This window comes from Rhipicephalus microplus, chromosome 9, assembly GCF_043290135.1.
Source record: "Rhipicephalus microplus isolate Deutch F79 chromosome 9, USDA_Rmic, whole genome shotgun sequence".
NCBI lineage: Eukaryota > Metazoa > Arthropoda > Arachnida > Ixodida > Ixodidae > Rhipicephalus > Rhipicephalus microplus.
Window position 1 is genome coordinate 39,517,308 of NC_134708.1, and position 15,330 is coordinate 39,532,637.

The following is a 15,330-nucleotide window of genomic DNA, read 5'->3' on the forward strand; positions in this document are numbered from 1 at the left end:
TTCGAACTCGTGATATGTCTTTGCACACCCTTGCACACCACACATGACAGAAAAATCCGTATCGTGGCGATGATCTCTGATGTGCCATATGACCTTGCAAAACTTTGCCGACGAAAACGGGCACCGTGGGCACGTATGCATGGCGTGAATTTGTTTCACTCACACAAACTACGGCGATTCATTCCCGCAGAACAATCTGCGCGCACTGGGCCCGAAACTAGAGGAGCACAGCACAATAAAACGTCAGCCACGGCAACTAGCTTGAGCATACCATCACAGCAACAGCAACATTCCAAGACAAATACGATGATGAAGGAGATCGGCTCTACTAAGGAATTACTAAAAAATATGTGCTAATTTTATGTTGCGCTGCCTTCATTTCTTTTAAAGGCACATGCAGTTGGCGTAACTAAACTCTTCAACGTCATAAATATCTTTTTATTATCAAATAAAAAAAAACTGCAGGTAGCGCGCACTACTACCTCTGAAGCCTTTCTAGAACTAGAGTAAAGAGGTAAAAGAACGAGGTGTTTATTTCTCCATCGCTGTGTGCCACTGTAGTACAAGCCAAGACAAGCACGTAAGCCGTTCGCCTCTTTCGCGCCTTGCTGAACTTGCCGTAGGACTGCTTCTCCGTTTGTGTGCTTTTTTCTTTTTGCTGCCGTGAAAATGTCGACACCGATTCAATGCTTGGTGTCATGGAAGGAGCGCAAGAAGATTATCTCCATTAACGGACACACCATGGAAGATGTCTTGGCTGCCGTGAAGGCTACAGATTTTGGAGATGTCGCGTCAACCGGCAGAATAGAGGTACGTTCTGGAAGTGCCTTTTGTTTTCTTCGCTCATACATTGCTCATACATGGCATTGCTGAGTAACCCAGGGGACCCATCTGCAATAGCGCGCGAATAGGAGAACAATACATGGCATTGCTGAGTAACCCAGGGGACCCATCTGCAATAGCGCGCGAATAGGAGAACAAAGAAGGAAAGTGTGTCCCAACTTGGGAGGCAGTCTTTTTTTTTTACTTGAGGAGCTGCAATATTTTTGTCGTATATAGTGTACCTTTGTTAAGCACTTAATGAAAGCATAAATGTGGCGGTCGTGTTTCAGCACCGGTGCTCGTTCACGCAAGTAATTAGCACTGGCCTTATGTGCGTAAAGATAAACACCAAGGTAAAATACATAGTGTGTCACGTGTGATGTGTCAATTCGAAGGAAGTGGTGACGTAAACCAAATGAAAAAAATCGGATGCCTTTATTTGAATAGAACCTAAGTGTTTCATTTGTGTGAGCACCAGAAGCCACTCCAACAGTTCAGTCAGGGATAGTAGGTTGTGGTATGCTGGCCTTGTCAGTGCACAAATGGCTAAAGGGATTTGGATGAACCAATGCCACCAAGAAACGTGATAATGGGAAGCATGAATGTAGGGTGTAGTTGTAGCTTCTGTATTAGCTGCTGTGGCCACACTGTTACTGTGCACTTAATAAAGTGCTAAGCCCCTGGCTGTATTTGCTTCCACTAAAATGACGTCCCTTTTCCGTTTTGTAATGCAGCTGTAACGACAAGAAATAATGCCAGCCTTTTTGCTACTATGTTATCTATGTTACATTGGAGAAAGGGTCACTTTTGGCACAGTGAAAAATGCCAAAATGTTACTGTTACTGCGAAATGTTATGATGAATACCTTGCAACACTAGAGAATGCAAAGCATAAAATAAACTGAAATTTCATTGAATATAATAGGCTGCTCACAAGAAATGATCCTGCAGAGTATCAGCCATGCTTGCATCAAAGTAGTTATTGGCAGTAAAATCATAAGACGAAGAAAAGAAAACATGAGGACGAGTGCTGACAACGTATGGCAAAATTGCTGCTCCCGACACAAGTGTTTAATTAATTTGCATCTTCTCGAAGCCACCTATTCATTCACCACTCAGCCTGTCCCACATACATTTTGCCCACGGTGCAAGAATACTTCAGGTGAACGAACGTTGCGAAGCGAGCGCTTGGCGGGGAGGTACCGATTATGTTCTCGTTTGCGGCATGCCGATAGATGGCTCGACAGACTGAGGACCATGGCGGGCTGTTGGCAAAATCCGCAAAGCACATCCAGCACGTGGGCGGTGGGTCCCAATCTGAGAAAACTGGCCTATCGCACGATATCAACCACGCGACACCCATAGAGCGGCACCACTGAAAAGGGGGGTGATAAGGGAACGGGGTTGATGGCGGCGCGAAGTTGTTGTGGCGACAATAAATGAGCGCCGTTACTTTCTTACGTCACGGGGTTTTCCTACACCCAGATGGGGGGGGGGGGAGAGAAGCCGGGGCAAAATTTGTAGCGCCATCTCTCGGGCCTCTTGCGAACCAGAACATTATCAGGCAGCGAATAGTCCCGGCGTTCACTCACCTAGAATATTCTTGCACCGTGATCTTGCCGCATCAGCATTGAATTTCTTAGATGCTGCCTGTAGCACACATGGTCTTTTTCTTGAAACAAGTGGCACTGCCTCTTACCTTTTGTTCAGGAAGTGATGTATAACCAGCTTCAAGGGTGCTGAAAAACACCATGTGAGCACTAGTGTGTCCAGCTGTCATTTTTATTTGATGCGACACACTATGGAAAGAAGGAATGACAGTAGTATTACTAATTCTGCATCATGCTCATGCACCACCATCAGTAGAACTTCAAGCAGCGACACGAGCAGATGACATGCAAAACCAGCAGTAATTAGTCTCAATTTAGCTTGGAAAGCTGGGCCACACCCTGTGTGTGCAGGAACGAAATACTGCATTCCACATGGCAGATGGTTCACTAGCTCCTTTTGCTCTCAAAAGGGCAACAAGCTCTATGAGAGGGTGAATACTCCTAGCTAACACAGCTGGTGAAGAAGTGCATAACAAGGTCAAGAAATCTTATGCTACTTTTTGACAAAAGATCATTTGTTAGTGTGAACAAATTCCGAGCGATTTCGAATGTTCTGATGATGCTTTGTGCTTCTTAATGCTTCCCCATTGTAGACGTAAATATCGCTAGAAGATCGACCACATTCCGAACATGTGAACCACTTATAAACCAACCGATTCTCCAGAAAGTCACCGAGAACTGGTGCCGAGCCTGAGTCAATACATGTGTTTTTGGCACATTATAGGCACTGCCAGCTGTATAGGAAAAGCACAGATGGAAATCAAGCAACTGGAAACAAGCAATGAAACTCCAGCCTTCCATGCTGGCCTCCTCGTGCGCCCCTCGCATTTCTTCATCTTTCAATGTTTCTCTGTCTCCTCTTCACAAACATTGCACTTGTCGTTCCTGAAAGCCTCATTCATAGCAGAGCCTGTTGCTCTTTGAGTTCACTTATTTGAAGAAGAAAAAAAGTATCGAACTGTCCATCATTCAAAATTCATTATACCACACTCGCACACACAAGACGCAGCCCTGCTTTTCGAGACTGACTACTGCTGGTTTTCTGCATCATCTGCTCATGTCGTACTGAAGTTCATCTGACAAGCTGCAGTCAGTCCCGACATCCATAGGGTGTAGTGTCGAATCAAGGAGGCTGGCAGACGTGCTACTGCTCACATGTGCTCTCAGTGCCCACGAAACAGGTGGTACGTGTTGCCTAGTGAACAAAAAGAGAAGAGGATGTGCTGCTTGTTCCAAAAACACACAAAGTCTGCCACATGCATCGTCTATAAAATTCGATGTTCATAATGAATTACATACAGCGCGATATGGACTTTTTTATGCAAAACCAACTAGCCCAAAGCTTCACTCGATGTTCATGCAGCAAGATGTATGTGGGATTTGCTATTCAGTTGACATTCAGCGCCTATCCTCATGTTTTTTTTTTTTTTCTTCGTCCTGTGTTTGCGCTGTTAATTTATCTGATACAGTTGATATTCAGCGTCTATCCTCATGTTTTCTTTCTTCGTCCTGTGGTTGCGCTGTTAATTTATCTCGTACACGCGCCAACTAGCCTGTCTTTTGCCACTTGAAAGTAAAACTGGTATGTGTAAATAAACATGACAGGGACATGGAAAGAATGAACAAGAACAGTTTGCCACTTGTTCACTTCATGCATACAAATTGCACCTGTGTGGCTAGCATAGTAATGTCTTTGAAATAATACTGACAGCTGAAAGTTTTATTATTTGTTGCCCACGGTAATTGTGTTTGTATAAGCATTAAATTTCTTTCAGGTTTACAATGCACAATTTGAAGCTTATGTCGACCCTCCAGGGAACCATGTCTTTTGTGATGGGAGCAAAATTAGAATAATCACTGATGAGGCCATGCCTCATGCTTGCAGGTGAGTAGCTCAACTTCGAATTGTTGCACCAAACTGAAAGCCTGCTGATTTTTATCCTGTTTTCAGCACAAATGAACTGCTTGTGGTTTCTCCCGAGTTGGAGCCATCAACTACTCAACCTTTTCACGGAAGTGATTATAGACTGCCACCCCTTCCCTTAGACCTAAAAGTTGCCATTGGCAATACAGAACTCGGAAAAGTTTCGAGTCGGACAAAATCAAGGATTGTGTCTTGGTTAAGCCACCATTTGATGAACTTCACTGTGTAAGTGCCTCCGTACTCTCCTGTATATTATTGAATACCGGCTGAACATTTGTTGCTTTCATAGATACCCAGGAAGGCGGCTCTATGAGGCTGCTTCAAAGGCACTCGTTGTTGAATACCCTGTCCTTAGAGACACAATTGGTACTGGTTGGGTAAGTGAAATTTTTTACGATTTGGACATATCGCAATATCCACAGAAAATGTTTGGCAGATTATGATAATGCTATCAGTTGGAAAGAAAAAGGGACTGGAAAAGAAAACGGTGAAACATATAAGATTGTTTGAATAACTATATTCTTTGCATTCTCGAGACATCATATCGGACCGGCACGGTGATATTAAAATTGTATATTGTGTGTGCTGCATGCTAATTAGTAACAATCTGGTGTCACGCGGAATGCACTATTTTACGTGCAATTTTCGAACCTGGCTTGTGGCATGTTTTGTCACTTCTAGAACTAAGGAGTAGCTGGTGCCTCATTTGTGCACCAACATCTGCTTTCATGGCAATAAAAAAAAAAAGCAAAATGTATGTGAATGGGAAAACTAGGAATAAAGAACGAAAACAAACATTTGAGAGCTACAAGGCTAAACATAGAATGTAGCACAAGCAAGTAACAAGTCCTTTTATCTGAGGGCGGAGGGGGGGTGAAGGAGCACAAGTGCACATTAGAATCGGGGTTTGCACTATTTTTTTTTTTTCATGTAAATGTTGTGTGCGTTGGAGTTGGGTAAGTCGGTAAGCTAATGTATGGGTCATTGTATGGGTCATTCAACGCCAACTTGTACGAGCCTTGGCGCTCAACCATCTGCGATATCAACAATGGACCATCCATATAAAGCAAGAAGTGGCCCGCCGAAATATTTTTGGGTGAAAAAAGGTCCTCAGGATCAATAAACAAAGTTCTTCACTGACTGACTGGGAGCAGCAAGCCACACATGAAGTTTTTTCGGAAAGCTTGAAACTTTAGCTTGTAACACGCGTAGTGAAAAAATCTGGTCTTTCCAAATTAAGTTAGGACAAAATTTTTCCTATAGAATGATGGTAGGCTTTTTACTAAAAATAGGTTTAACAAACTTTTATGTTTGCATGGGTTTTTATGTTACCTTAAATATGGACACAATTTTTAATGTTTGGGATTTTTTTACAAACAGACTACATTTAGTGATATGCAATATTTTGTATTGTTTGAGTGTCAGAAGCTTTTACTGTCACACAAAAAATAGTTTGAGACACATATACTGTCAAATGGCTTGCAAAGCTGGCGACAAAGTTGCATAAAAGGTAATTTTTGCTCTAGTTTAGTCGTAAATTTTACACTGAGGTTGTTCTAGTAAAATTATGCTAAATAGCATATTTACTAGCAACATCAATTATCTATTCGTGGAGACAGTTTTATCAAATTACTTTTTGTTTTAAGAAAGTTAAATATTTGTGAAGTGTACTACTGGTTCTTGCACGTGTTCTGTCATCGAAGAAATGCGTCTAGCAGTAAGTAAAACATACGTTGGCTCAAGTTCTGCAGCGGAACATCTAGACTACATAATCGCATAATCATCGTTGCATTGTTGTCTGTGCTTACTGTAATGTTTTATATTGAGTATTAGCCTTGGTCAGTGAGAAATGCGAGCCCTACTGGAGTGTGTTTAACCTCGTACGGCTTCCATTGATGGCCCGCATTGTCTGATTACATAAGGGGTAATTAACACTCATGTGTGTGATACTTTGTTACCTACACATTTAATTAAATGTGGGAAAAGAAAAAGATATTTGTTGCTTGAATATACCAGATAAGTTGCACTTATGAACACACACAATCCTATACAAGTGATGATGTTTGACCAGTGCCATAGGTTGGTGCAAAATTATGTGTCCTTGATATAGCAACATATATTTTTATGAACCGTAGTGTTCTTCCCACTTTTAAGTGTGAAGAACACTCTATTGTTGTGGTTGCAGATTGCAGCTTCATTTGCATCGGATGAAGGATCCTGCAGATGCTTAAAAGTTTTTTTTATAACTTGACACATGCCTAAATTAGGCTCAGGGCTCTTTAACGAGATATCATGCTTGCGATAGTTCTGCTTGCGAATGTTTCTGCTTGCGAATGTATCATGCTTGCGAATGTTTGCGATAGTTCTAGGAGCACCTGACAGCAGGCCTGCTGTGGCGAAGCATGAAGATACAGACGTGCGAGAGATAATTGAAGCTGATGCTATCTTTCGCAAAGGTGACACGTGCGTAAGTGCACCGTCAGTTGACCTGTTAGATCGGGAAAGTGGCTAGTGGATAGACTGGTGGCACCACTGTGCACGGATATATAGCTTGGCGTTTCCTGAAAATAAAAATTGTTGAAGCTAGCGCATTGTGTTGTCCACTCCCTCATGTCCCTGTCTCTTAGCGCTCAATATGTCGTCAAGTTCTATTTACCAGCAAGCCCAAAAAATGGCACTATCAAAATACAATACGCTTTGAAATATTTTAGATCACGTGCACACAAAATTTAAAAATGAAATTTTGAACTCAATTTTCTCCTCTATCAATACACCTATGATGGTGAAATAAATTACGCTATAGAACTCTGAGCACAATTTATCAATCTTAACAAATTCATTGTTTCTCTTTTGTGTCCCTTTAATGTGTTGCACCTAACATCATGTTTCTTTTTATCTCAAATATTTGTTTATGTAGCATGAACTTCAATGAGACCACTACGTAATCTCTATGTAAATAGTCTTCCAAAGTCCAATATGCTTATTTGCAGGACTCTTGGAAAGTATCCATCCAGTATAAATTCGGGTACATGCGAAGAACTCTCAGTACTCTGCCTGCTGTGCAGGAAGCCAAGGAGGTCTATGGAAAACGGAAACCTCAAGATAGTGCCATTGCTGCACAAACTAAACGGCAACGCCGCGTGGTAGCAATTTCTGTTTTTAAGTTCATTTCAATGTTTTACAAGTAACATTTGCATGGGGCTTAGCTCGCTAATAACAGTCTACGGCTTCATCATCGCTTGAGTAAGTGAAATGTTTTGGCACTAAAACGGCACTCCGCATGAGCTGTCTTTTTCTGCTTCAACAAGCCCCATTTTAAAAAAAATAAAAAATGTGGGGGGGGGGTTAATGACATAACTAGGTAGCAGCATGTTGCCTTAATTCCAGGAAGACTATGGTTGCCTTATACAAGTGTTCGTTCTACTTTTTTTTTTTACCCTGTTAGACAACAAGCATCCCATATGATGACCACGATGAAGGTGTTTTAGTGGGACACTTGGAATTCATGTCCAAAGAGATGTCGAAGCGTGCTCCGGACCTCCAGAAATTGAGCGAATCGATGAAGCAGACACGCTCTTCTAGGAGGTCGTGGATGAAAGATACAGTGCCTACAACAGCTGAGATACTTGAAAAGTATCCCGCTTTAGGAAATGTTGAGATGGTCAGTATCATGTGAATGCAGCATCTGCATTGCATGCTTTCACTTACGATATTTACCAGCTGTCTTTTTGAAACTTGAATAGGTTTTCAAAAGTAGCTTGTGAACAGGTTAGTGGGTCTTTAGCTGTACTACATTGAAGCAGGCATTGCTTGCACAACAGTGCTATGGTCAAGTTTTTAAGGAATTATTCATTCATTCTTTACTGACTTAAAGCCTCATTTTTATGTTAAATGCATGCAGGGAAGCAAGAGGCTGTCTGCTTAGCTATTTCGAGCATATTTCTGCTTCCCAGACCACTGGCTCCAAATCTGTTTTAAAATTTAAGTATGTTCACACTCTAACAAAGTTTACCAAAAAGCGTCCCGTGGATGGTTCGATACGATCATTATACAGTCCCAAATCCTTGACTACCAGGCTTATGAAAGCAGTAGAATACTAGCACGAAAACACATGGAGAAAAGAGTGGACGACACACTGCACTTCTCGCAACATAGTTTATTGCTGCAGCTGTAACATGCGCTTAAATACATGTAGGTGCAACTCCTCAAGTATATAATTAAAATTATGTTACACACCTTCGTGTTTTTTTAATTAGGTGTATGTTACGGCTGCAGCAATAAACTATGTTGTAACAAGTGCAGTGTGCCGTTCACTCTTCTTCTGTCCATGTGTTCTCGCGCTAGTATTCTACTGTCATGAATATCCAACAAGCCTAAGCCGCTACCAGTGTTATGAAAGCACTTGACACTAACTCCTGGCTTTTTTATTTATTTTTTGTTTGTTTGACAAAGCATTTTTAATTGATTTCATTTCAGTGGGCAAACACTGGCCGACATGTAAAATAATAACATGTTTATGCCACCATTCCACAATAGCAATAGCAAAACAGATTGCAGTAAATGACTTGTGCATTGAGACAACTTTGTCTGCTTAGTTTTATATATTTGCTTTTGCATTTATTTTTCTTTTTTTACTCATGATGGCTGTCAGCTACAACAGAAATTTTCGAGAATGTCTTATGATGTTGCCAAAAAAAAAATAATTTTGGGTAGCAGATGGCACATAGTGTTGATAATTTGAATCATCATCATCAGCCTGATTACGTCCACTGCAGGACAAAGGCCTGCAGTGGAGTCAATATTTGAGTCAATTTTTTTTTTCGTGCTCAAATTCAGACAAATCTGAAAATGCATCAAGGTATATTGGGCATTGTCCATTCGCATTCACTCTGACGTAAGCACTGAAATGATGCCATAAACTGCATTTGAATCATTTTTTTTTAGGTTAGTATCATTCTGACAACAACTACACCTGCAGAAGCAAATAAACTTGTTTTTGATAAAATAAGCCACTTCGCGATATAAAAATTTTTTAATGTGTTCAGCCAAAAAAAATTGGGACCTGCTCTGTAAATATCTAGATACACCCATGTGTGTTTTTGTTTTCTCTACGACGAATTGACTGCCAAGTGTCTTTTTGACCTTCATTTCATTTATATGTTAGCTGGAAACTTGTTGCCCAGATTTGTAATTGCAAATTAATTTAAATATACTTCTATGATTATAGCTTCATGAAGAATTTACAGCAATAACAAGCATCCAGATGGAAAAAAAGCTGTTGGAATTTTTCAACAACTTTGGACCCAGGATTCTGGAGCTACTGAAAACTCGCCATTCAACAAAGGACCTGGTGAAGGAGCTCGAGAAGGAGCTTGAAAAACTGGAAGGCAATAGCCGTAAATGTAAGTATGTAAAGTATGTTCAGTCATTCTAGGTTCTCTTTGTATTACTGTTGTGATATTGCTGTGTGATTGTGATATTATTGCTGTGATATTGCAATAACAATCCTTTTCCAGATCGATTTGCAGTTGCCTTAATAGAACTCCTCCCACTGCTGCTGAAAGAGAAGCCGAAATTTCTGAGGGGCCCTGTAAGTAACTTTACGTTTCATTTAGTAAAGTAAAGCATATTGAAAAGGAAACGGCACAATTTTTTTGCACAGAAACAATGGTAAAGTGAAAAATAAAAACTTTTGACATAAATTTCATTGCACCCTAAAAGTTTATATGTTAAGGAAAACCCTATTATAATAAACACTAAAGCGTGACATGACCTTTTGGAATGACCATGCCTGCTTCTTTAGAAATGAGCATTTCTTCTGCATCTGTTTGTCGCAGAGGGAATTGTCATTTCTAGATGAGCACGTGTGCTTATGCCAGAAGGTCATGTCGTGCTTTAGCGTTTCCGTTGATAAATTTTCTCTTAGTATATTGCAATGCATATTATCTTGATGTATTCGGGTCTCACCCGCAATGTTTGTTTACAAGACTCCACTCAGACCACGGCGTGGTGTGTTGGAAGCCTCACGATTGTGTTAGATGATTCCGTTATGATTGCGCGCCGGACGCCAATACAGTCGACGTCCGATTTCCCGGACCCTCAAGGGACCACGAAAACGTCCGCAAAAACGAATGCACGTGAAAATGCACCTTTTCTTGTAGGTATTTTTCGCTGACTGAGAGGGTAATGACCGGAGTACAAGATTTCCATTGCAATTCAGCCAATACATCGTTTAGGTGGCTCTGAAAATAGCCGTTTATTTATAAAAAAAATCTGACGTGGCCTGCGCTACCTCATAGGTCAGCACTTGGGCGCGAAGTAGTCGCCTATTTTCTTTTGCACGACGTTCCTCTTGCCCGCGATCATGTCTGCCTCAATTTCAGTCAACGTCATGTTGCTGCTGTACATTGATGATAGTGTCATCAGTGCTCACGTCAACTCCGAGCTCGTTGGCTGGGTAGGTGATGGCTCTTCGTTCACGGTGTCAGAGTCGTCGGAATCCTCCGTAACTTGACGAATGATTTCGTGATCGGTTAAGTCCGCACATAGCTCAAGGTCTTTGTCAGCGTCGGCGAAGCCCTCAAAGGTTATCCCAGCTGGAATCGACACGCCGGCAGGGCGCAGGACGAAGGAGCAGTTGGTGCCATCGCTGTAAATGGTGAATCCGCTAGACGAAAAGTGCAGCACGAAACGGCTAGGAACTCGATGGATGCTGGAGGTCGGGAAACGTGATCACTGAAGATAGCGCGCAGCAGCAAACGATCAACCGCAGGCACGACTGCAGAGCTGACAAAACAACACGTGAACGAACTCAGCGAGGTTTGGCTTGGCTAAGCCGCGGCTAGCAATAGATTGACACATGCGGTTTCGAGGTTACGGCAGCCGCGGCGCGGTGCGGGAGTTGGCAACGGTGCGAGTATGGCGGGTTCGAGGATATAAAAACAAACAAAATGGCGGCGTCAATGGTAACTTTCGGTCGGCGGTTAACAGTAAAAAGTACGGGAAATTGGATGCCAAAGGCTATAAGCGTCCGGAATTTCGGACTTTTTAATACATTGACTCTATGGGGAACTTGACGGTGCCGCAGATGAGTCCGGGAAATCGGGCATGTCCGGAATTTTGGGCGTCCGGGAAATCCGACGTCGACTGTAGTCTTGCTTCGTTGAGTGATTACGCGGCCACCATTGATAATGCTGGAATCTTTGATCGCACATGTATAAAAACAAGCACGCTTTACCACCTGTCAGAGGACCAATGGACATCGCTTTGTTCGCCACTAACAGTGCAATGTACAGATGGGCCACGTCTGCGTATAGCGCGTGAGCAGCCGGCCTTGCTTTGCGGCACGACACCTTGTGTGGTCATTGCGGGTTGTGATGTCGCGTGCACAGGAGCATGCACAGCTTTACAGACATGCGGGCCTGTTTTGCACAGGTGAGAATGGTGGAAAGTGTACCTGTTTAGCCAAAGATTCGCGATCCCTCAGGGCACTTTCGTCACATCTATTTCATAAAACAAAGGGCATTTTGATGGATATAGCGAGCCTGCACCAATGATGCAAGCTTTGTGGCTTTTTTGAGGCATGCGATTATATGTAGATATGATGATGCCAACAGCTGCGGAAAAAAAAAAGTCTAGACGGCCACAGAATCAAAACGATCACAAAGAGTGCGTTGTTTTGCAGCGTGTGTTATCAGTCGAAACGCGCCTCTTCTTATGCAATAGATATGACCAAAGTGCCTTGAGCGAGCGCGGATTTTTGGTTAAACAAGCACACCTGCCAACGTTGTCACCCGTGCAGAGCAGGCCTGCACGTTTGTAAGGCCGCGCATGCTCCTGTGCACGCGGCGTCACAACCTACAACGGCCGCAAGGTGTCTTGCCACAGAGCAACGCCGGCTGCTCGTGCACTATACGCAGACGTGACTGCGGCTGTACATTATTTGCAAAGTGTCTTTTCCTTTCGCGGCCACAAGTTCAGCGAAATAAAGATTTAATCTTCGGCAGCCCGACTGCTTGCTTCGTCCGGATCATGACTCTGTGACAATATATACGTTTCATGTGCAATGAAATTTGAGTCACGAGTCAACTCTCATTTGTGTTGTTTCTTTTATTATTCGTTGTCACCATTTGAAAAAAATTTGCTCTTTTCCATTTTTTAGCATTTTGATTCTGCTAATGGCTAATACTAATGTTTAACTTTACAGGACATCTACCCTGCTCTTTGTTTTGAGGGAACAAGTATCAGAGAGGCCGAAGAAATGACCGTAGTGTTTGAGGCATTCAACATTCATGTCGTCGATGTTATAGCCGGCATGACGGCTATCATGGAACTGTATTGGGTACTGGACATCATGTACTCGGAGAGTAACAAAAACACCTTAACGCTCCTCGAGTACTTTTGTGGACTACCAAGTGTGCCCAGAGCACCACTACTTTTAAGGACGATTTCGTCGATCAAGAGCTGATCTGACAGCAATGTGCAATAAGCAGAGCTTATATAATAAAGATTGAAGTGTGTGTATCAAATGCTGAAAGTTATGTATTTATGGCATGTTAGATGATGAAACTTGTGGTTTTCGTCATGTCTGCAGAAAGCCTTTCACCAACAACATGCACAAGAAATCTAGTTGTAGAGCCGCACTTCACCTATATTTGGGATCCTCTCATTATCTGAGGTTTCCTGCACTTTACCGTGCAACTAAAGCAGTCGGAGAGTGATTAGCGATTAGTATGTTACTGAAGCTTCTAAGTTCGTAATGTTTTTATCAAGTAGTGTGGGACGTGTTACGATTTGCACTTAGTAAGTGGTTAGGACCAATTACTAACTGGTTGCTAAGAGGGTAGTATTTGTTACAAACATGCTGCTTGCTTTATTTACTAAGAGGGTAGTATCTGTTACTAAGAGGCTGCTTGCTTCAGTTACTAAGAGGGTAGTATGTGTTACTAACATGCTGCTTGCTGCAGTTACTAAGAGGGTAGTATCTGTTACTAACAGACTTCTTGCTGCAGTTACTAAGAGGGTAGTATCTATTACTAAGATACTGCTTGCTTCAGTTACTAAGAGGGTACTATCTGTTACGAGCATGCTGCTTGCTGCAGTTACTAAGAAGGTAGTATTTGTTACTAACAGACTGCTTGCTGTAGTTACTAAAATAGTAGAACCTGTTACTAAGAGGGTAGTATCTGTTACTAAGGTACTGCTTTCTTCTGTTACTAAGAGGGTAGTATCTGTTACTAACATGCTGCTTGATTCAGTTACTAAGGGGGTAGTACTTGTTACTAACACGCTGCTTGCTTCAGTTACTAAGAGGGTAGTATATGTTACTAAGATGCTGCAACTTCTGTTACTAAGAGGGTAGCACCTGTTACTAAGATGGTAGTATCCGTTACTAACATACTTGCTTAGTAGCGGTTACTAAGCCTCTTGTTACTAACTCCAGTTACTAAGAGGGTAGTAACATATGTGACAAGCACTTAGTAAGTGAAACTTAGTAAGTATTACAACCCTTTTTTTAAGAGTGCAAGCCTTGGCGCTTTCTTGTGCCGTTTGCGCACGCTGTTTCGTGTTATGAAGCCAAGCCAACAGCTCAAGCCAGGGGCATAGCCAAGGACGTAGCCAGAGAGTGGCACACCGGGCTCTGGCCCCAATCCTCCCCCGAAATTTTTATTCGCTATTGCATACAGAGCGAAAAATGACCATTTTCAGAGGGTGCCCTCCCCTCTAAAAACATTTCTGGCTACGCGCCTGGCTCAAGCTCATACCCCTGTGATGTTTATGTCGTGCACGTGTGCGTGGTGGCTGTGTTGTGCTCTGTGTGTGCGGCAGAGTTCACGAGTGCATAAGGAGCGCATACGATATGCGTGCAGCTGTTGCGCCGAGCTGGCTGCCTCTATGTTTCTCCAGCTCCTAAGCGTATAGTCCTCTTCTTATTGTGCACCGGAAGTGGCTCAAACGCCCTTCGCTGAATACGCCGGCGTTCGCGTCAGTTCGCGTGCCTCTCGAAAACACGGAATATTTATGCGCCTTCGTGGGTATCGCCGCTCACGCCTATCACCGCAGACGCTCCGGGGAACCTTTTATTATTACGACGAGGCAGACTTGCGTGGTACTGAGCGTAGTTCGCGAAGGTGTCGTGCAGGACAAAAGGGCTCCATTGTTTTTGCAACGTACTGTCGTGTGCCGCTTCCTCGCGGTGGAAGCGTGTTTGCTTGACCAAGAAATCGTGACGAAAGACTTCTTTCTTTGTTTTTGCTGTTGTTTACGCCGCTTTTTATTGTTGTTGTTTCGATGCGAAAAGAGCCAGTTAGCTTCGTCCGGCAACCCCTGCATTTCCTGTCTTCTATGCTGCGTTTTGCGTTGTTTTTGACTGCCCCGGTTTGTCGCCCGAGTTTTTTTGTTTTTTTTTAAGGTTTGTGGCCGCCACTGCGCGCATCCACTGCGTCGTCGTACGACGTCGCTGGGGTTATTGTTGTCGCAAGAGTCCACCAATCGGAGACGTCGCGCTAAGAGACCGTGTAATCAAGCGGAGCGTATCATTCTGCCGCTGCCGACTTCGAACAAGCCATGCAGTACTGCGCACCCTCTTGACGACCCATAGGTCGCTTGTTGGATCCTTGCCCCGGCGGTCTCATTTCGATGGAGGCGAAATGGTAGATGCCCGTGTCACTGTTCGATGTCAGTGCAAGTTAAACTTCTGATGGTTAGAATTTCGGAAGCCCTCCACTACGGCGTCTCTCACAAGTATATAGTGGTTTCGAGACGTGAAACCCCTATTATTATTATTATTATTATTATTATTATTATTATTATTATTATTATTATTATTATTATTATTATTATTATTATTATTATTATTATTATTATTATTATTATACCGTTTATCGCGTACACCCGACCCGTTTAGTGAAACTGGTGAAACTGTAGTATGGTAGCCGTATTGACACGATTTTCAAGCAACCCGATAAGGACGTTT

At 42.7% G+C, this 15,330-nt stretch overlaps 1 protein-coding gene across 1 annotated transcript; it reads left to right on the forward strand.

Annotated features, from left to right (window-relative positions):
* The first annotated feature begins 541 nt into the window (after positions 1–541).
* LOC119167045 (uncharacterized) lies at positions 542–12,883 on the forward strand. Its single transcript, XM_037418456.2, has 8 exons — positions 542–810; positions 4,207–4,316; positions 4,383–4,580; positions 4,645–4,732; positions 7,801–8,016; positions 9,583–9,757; positions 9,872–9,945; positions 12,562–12,883. The coding sequence occupies exons 1-8, from the start codon at positions 670–672 to the stop codon at positions 12,820–12,822; spliced, it is 1,263 nt and encodes a 420-aa protein (XP_037274353.1). The 5' UTR covers positions 542–669; the 3' UTR covers positions 12,823–12,883.
* The last annotated feature ends 2,447 nt before the right edge of the window (positions 12,884–15,330 follow it).